Consider the following 6,000-nt stretch of genomic DNA (forward strand, 5'->3'; position numbering starts at 1 on the left):
ATTTTTAATATGTAGATATTCTTATTTTATGCACTTCAGAGCGAATAAATTTTAGGTCCTTTTACATCTTCATTGCACCACATGCATGTTTTGCACATTTTAGTGAATATTTTAGGCCACTATACAGCCGTGTTTTATTACTCCTCGCAATTAACACTCACATATCATTGAGAAGCACTGATCATCGACTTGGCACTCTTTGGCCACATCTGGCCCTTGCGCCAATAAACTCTACTAATCAATCAATCAATTAGTCAGATGGGAATAACACCATCAGATAGCACAATGCTACTCCTTGATCTGCATTGCTCGAATAGGAAGAGGTTACTTTCTGTACAATAAATCAATATAAGTTATTGAATAATTAACGAAATTCAACTAATTAAGTTTTAGCTGTGTATCTTGAGGCATATATTAAAATTTATTAATTCAAACCGGTTAGCTTGCAAAACATATCCGCGTGGAATGAATTCTGTTGACGATACCAGAGATAGAGTCTTGTTCCCATTATTATTTGAAGAAAGCGCCACTTTTATGCATTGAAGCTCGAGAATAACTGGATCGCCAGTGTATGTCGTCGCGCAGTTTGGGATTAAATATATCAAAACTGCTGTCATCGGCAGAATTAATTCTAAGTGGATAGTCCTTGCAAACTGACCGGCTACAATTGGTGAAGTACAGTATGCGCCGCAATATAGTAGGTAAGCTAATTAATGATTTGTTTAATATTCTGTATGCATCTCAAGATTTCATGCAAGTACTGTTCAAGTAATGTTCCTCAAGGAAATGGTTTTGTGCCATCCGCCACATCCGATATACAAAGATTACGGGAAGTCTAAGGAACACCGGAAATAGTGACCAGGGCTATTGCGTCGCCTCTTGTGAAACTGCTTGCAGGAGCCACAAGCAACAATATTAAATCTCTATATGCTGGCCCTGGTTACTCACTTAAAACACTACTCACACTTCTTTGGCCAAAGAATGTTCATTAACAGAAAAGAAACTACCAGGCCAGACTTACACATTCACACTTCCCGCCCAAACCATGCCACCATGCAACTGTCATGAATTTCACGGTATTTTTGCTTCAGTCGCTTTTTGCCGATAAGAAGGTCACAAAAGTTCACTGCTCGGACATTCGCTTACATTCAAAATAAAATGTCATCTATATCGAAAGACGCCTATCTATCCCAAAGCATACGCTATCGAAATTCATGACGCCATTGAGAACAACTGCAGAAACTTCACGTTGACGTCTCCAGTATTCTTTCGTGTATTTTTTTATTCATTTCTGTTTTGTTAATCCTCCCTTGATGGTAAGACTCTGTATTTTTTTCTTGGCTTTAAAGAAACAAGATATCAGTTTAGACGAATAGTTAATTAAGAACTCTAGTTTATTTCGCGGTAATAGGGGGCTTACTAAAAAATATGATGGTCGCAGCTTTATTTATTGGATTACAAACCAACGTCACAGATTTCAAGGTGTTTTTTCGTATCTTGGCCCTTATGGCTTATTAAAAGTTTCTGAAACTTCACACTTTCAATCTTTCGCTGCGTTAGATTACAGTGTAGTCCATCGTTAGCAATAAAACATTAACTAGGCCGGGCAGTCCCCGTCAAAATCTATGGCGTCACGGTGAGCTTGTGAGAGTGACTGTTTTCGTATTGCAGAAGGGCAATTTACTAACACATGACAAGTTATTTTACTAATAATGTAAAACGTCCTTATTGCATGCACTCATTTACAAGCAATAGAGCGAAAGGGCAGGCAAAAGGTGTTATTTCCATCTGACTAAAGCTTGCCCGTTGGTAATGAGTAGGAAACTAACAACGGCAGTGACTAGACGGTTATACATTAGCACAAGTGATAATGGACAAACCAAAGTAAATAGAGTTACAGCTCATGGAGCAAAATGCATAAGCACATAAAATTTGCTGACGCGAAGGTAAACAAGAACGTAGCAGAATTCTCTCCCCTCCGGAGCGTTGCGCGCGACCGAAGACGGCGCGCATCCTCCCCGCTTTCCTCCCTTCCGTGTGCGAGATTGGGCCTCCATCGTCGGCTCACCCTCCCACGTTTTCACTCCGCGCCGACGATGTTATCACATTTGGGCTTTATACCGAACATCACGGAGACTGCAGAAATGCGCCTGGAGCATTCATATAATTGCTATCGCACTAACAACGCGTTGTCACTCGTTCACTGTCGCACAGCGTACGGCGTGAGGCCGGACCTGACCCGTGAAGGCGGGAGCGTGACTGCGGCCGGCTATCTGCACAAGCACGTGTGCCCCGACCTGGTCATGCTGAGCATGACCCCCGCCGGCCGCGGATTCCATTCAAAGGACGAGTACCTCCGGATCGAAGACCTCGTCGCAGGGGTCAGTGACCAGCCGCAGCGCGATAGCATGTAGTATGAACGCGTGCATTCTTCTGATATATTATGCATCTAATATTTGACCGTCAGATATGAGCGATTCGGCATCGCTATTTCTATGTGCATAGTCGTAGTGCGACACCTTCTTCTGTGCAACCGGCTGTTACATCTACTGAAATGAGCGCTGCAGCGGACACGTACAGCTATTCCGCAAAGCCTGTGGTTATCCTAAACGTTTCTTCATTTATCATTTACAAGATTGTAAGTGAATTTGAGAAGAATTTGCCACTTTGCCTACCATGTGGCATTCCTTGCCGGAAGCCATGGTCAACGCGCTTATACAGAGGAACGCGTGCCGCATTACCATTTGGACGTGTGCATAAAGGCTCCATCCGTTGGCATACAATAGCGTCACTGTCTTTTTATGTTTGCTACCGGTTCCGTGGCGCTTAACTGATCCCATACTCAGCTAAGTGCCTAATCTTTGAAGTTATATACATGTTAAATGTGATAGCGAGAAGTGCAAGCTCCATCACCCATTTCAGGGCTAACGAGCAGACTTCAAATGCATGGTATGTGAGCGTCATTATCGATGCTTCGAAAGCCTTCGATGAGAGACGCAGCCGAGCTTCGACTAACACTTTATATTTCAGACGTTTCTCGTTGCATTTCCTCCTGCGCCGGTTGACTGCCGTTATTGTAATAGCGGATGTGTTCTACTATATCATTACGCTCCATAAGAACAAATTAATTGCTTACGACTCCTGTTACGGGACTATTTCTGGTTTTATACTTAGCTCAATCTTTCAGACTTCTCGTGCGCCCAGCGATATGCGTTCACTTTGATTAGGCACGAGCAAACGTGCTGCCTAAGAGAGTACGCGAAATCTTTAAAAAAAAAATGAAGTAACCGCGGGCTTCAGCGATTTCTACGAGCTTTGAACTCTCTTGCGTGCGACGGAACCGTGCTCTCACAGCGGCCTCTGCCACCTTCAGTCGCGATGAGCGCCACGCCGTCTCCATCCGCTACATCCGGCCGTGACCTTTCAAATCCATGCACTGACGCCACGACTCTCGGGATTTGCGTGGCGCACAAAACCCCGCACAAGTTACCAAGCCGAGCGTAGCGCGATCGGTCAGTGGTTAGCACGTCCGGCTTCGTACTGCACGCTGCGGCGAGGGCAGCAGTTCGATACCCATTTGGCAGTAGAGGCCGTAGCGGGAGAAGTTTCGTTTCTCTCCGCCATATTGCGACGGTTATGTCATGGGTAGGTTGAAAATTTGTAAGCAAAAAGATACGCTAGACCATATAATATGGGAATGTGCTAGCACCCCAGGGGCCAAGGAAAACATTGACAGTAGAGAAGCCTGGGAGGCCTTGCTCCAGAGCGAGGCTGGAGACGACCAGCGTCGAGCAATTCGCCTGGCCGTTGAGGCCGTGAAGACTCACCGTCCTCAACGCGCGGGGACTGCTTCATCCTCCCCCCCCCCCTACCTACGTGTAGATTAAGAGGCGGGCCCCCCAGCTTGGTGGAATAATAAAGTTTTCAATCAATCAATCAATCAATGAAAACGAGACGAAGACGGCCTACCGACACAGCGAGTCTTTTTTTAGAACTCTCGACTACTGTCGCATTAAAGTGAAATAAATTTACGGGAGCAAGCAGCTGGCCCGCGGCAAGTTCCTGCTATCATTTCGTCGATCTAATTGAAGTGGGGCGGAATCACGCCATCGCCTTCGTCTCCTTCAGACACTACGCGTCGCAAACGCTATTCAGGCATTTTGTGTCTGAAAGACGCGTGGCTGTTCCATGATTGCGCTATTATGGTGGGAAGCTCCACCGCTATGGGGCGATACCCGTCGGATTGTACAGCATTTGTGAAACACTGCAAAGCCTTTTCGCGAGCTACGAAATTTGTCGCCAGACCCAACTGTAAAAAGCTTTATTTTCACCACCATCCCCTTCTGAACTGGGAATTACGTGGAGGCTTTATTTTAGAGCCACAATTTCACAGCGTGATAATATAAGGGCTCGACAATGTAGTCGTATCTCTAAACGATATTTCCTATTGTCTACTTTTTACTTTACCAATGTGTTTCTGATGCTGCATTACAGGCGAAGCTGTTCGCAGCGTACATGTTCGAACTGTCCAAGCTCTCCTGAGCGATCCTGTACCGCGATCGAGGCACCGACTCCACAATGGAAGTCCACCTACAAACCGGTACAAGGCCCGAGAAATCCGCTGTCGACATTTCGGAGCCCGCACTACGGGAGGGATCCTGTGCCGCGCAATTGGAAATCAGAATCTGACCCGGTAGTATTTTGCTCGCAGGAGGATTTTTTTTTTTTTGCCTTCTTCGGACATTCGCGATACAGAAATTGTCATATTAAAATATTTTTATATAATTACGAATAAAACGACTTTATTCCCTCCAAGTTGTACTGTTGTGTTCCACACATGTGTACTCGCGGAGGAATACATTGTTTACTTCGACGGGTTACCGGAAGTCACGCTTGGCGCACCGCGGTTTCTCGGTATCTGTGGCGTTCGTTATCTCGCTATGAGATGGCCAGTTTGGTTACTGCTGCAGATAACCTATTCGGAGCCACGTGCGCCTCTCCGCGCATGCGTCTATGGTCCCTCTTTCCTTCTTTATATATATTTCCGAACTGGAAATAAAGCGTCGTCTTTTCGCTCTGCGAATCGGCCTGGATTTCATCGCGTAGCTGCCGGCCTTTGGCCGGTAGAACGTAACAGTTACGTTGTCGATGGTTTGATTGAGGGGTCGCACCGGCCCCGTTGTTGTTGCAGCCAACTGTGAAAAAAACATATCGCACACTCAGAGTTCGGTTCAAGTTAAAGAATCATGTAAGTCCTGAAAATTATTACGGAATCCTCGACAATGACGTCTAACATATAGAACAGTTATTTAGTCGGGTCGGCGCATGGCAGTTGCACATCTGTGATGGGTAAGTTAAGACGACGGAGTGAATTGTCAAATCATTATGCGGAATGAGAGTGGTGTGGCTCTGCATAACCAGCGTTACAATGTTACCGCAGACGAGCTGCTGCTGCTGCAAAATTTTGTGCCCTCGATCTACCCTATGCTACGTCCGCAAACTGAATCAGCCTCTCTGTGCGTCAGATGAAAATCTCTCGCTACGCATTTGCACTTCATGACTTGAATTACTCGTTCGTGCGTGGTGACCAGCACTGTTGTCATTTTAGTCATTTTTTTCGCTAAATTCACTGACTGTTGGCCTCTTTAGCGACAAATACTTCTATTTAGCGACCGGTGACACCTTTTTACCGACGTTATAGAAAGATTCGCAGTACTCTAGTAACCTTGATTTTATTGCTTCGAAAATCCCTTTCTATAAAGCGCTTTAGTATTAAAGATCAACAGAAAGGTGGCTGGATTTGATTGTACGGTGCATGGGCTATGTGATCATGATTAAGCAACGGGGGTTGGCACTCACGGAAGCCATTTGCCGCGCTTAATTGTGCTGAGGAAAAGCGGGCGTCAGAATTTGTCCACAACATGAATTTTTTTTCTTAATAAAGCTCGTTCGACTATTTGCGTTCGCTTGGTGGACACTCGCAAGCGCAGCAGTAAATGA

At 45.5% G+C, this 6,000-nt stretch overlaps 1 protein-coding gene across 1 annotated transcript in view; it reads left to right on the forward strand.

The window, feature by feature from the left end:
- The window catches only part of LOC135898687 (cytosolic non-specific dipeptidase-like), a 42,728-nt gene extending 37,940 nt beyond the window's left edge, over nt 1-4,788 (forward strand). Inside the window, exons 12-13 of the mRNA XM_065427784.1 lie at nt 2,215-2,381; nt 4,495-4,788. Coding sequence (XP_065283856.1) covers nt 2,215-2,381; nt 4,495-4,542 — 215 coding nt within the window. The 3' untranslated portion in view covers nt 4,543-4,788. The remainder of the gene's footprint in view (nt 1-2,214; nt 2,382-4,494) is intronic.
- The last annotated feature ends 1,212 nt before the right edge of the window (nt 4,789-6,000 follow it).

The sequence above is a fragment of the Dermacentor albipictus genome, chromosome 3, assembly GCF_038994185.2.
Source record: "Dermacentor albipictus isolate Rhodes 1998 colony chromosome 3, USDA_Dalb.pri_finalv2, whole genome shotgun sequence".
Taxonomy (NCBI): Eukaryota; Metazoa; Arthropoda; class Arachnida; order Ixodida; family Ixodidae; genus Dermacentor; species Dermacentor albipictus.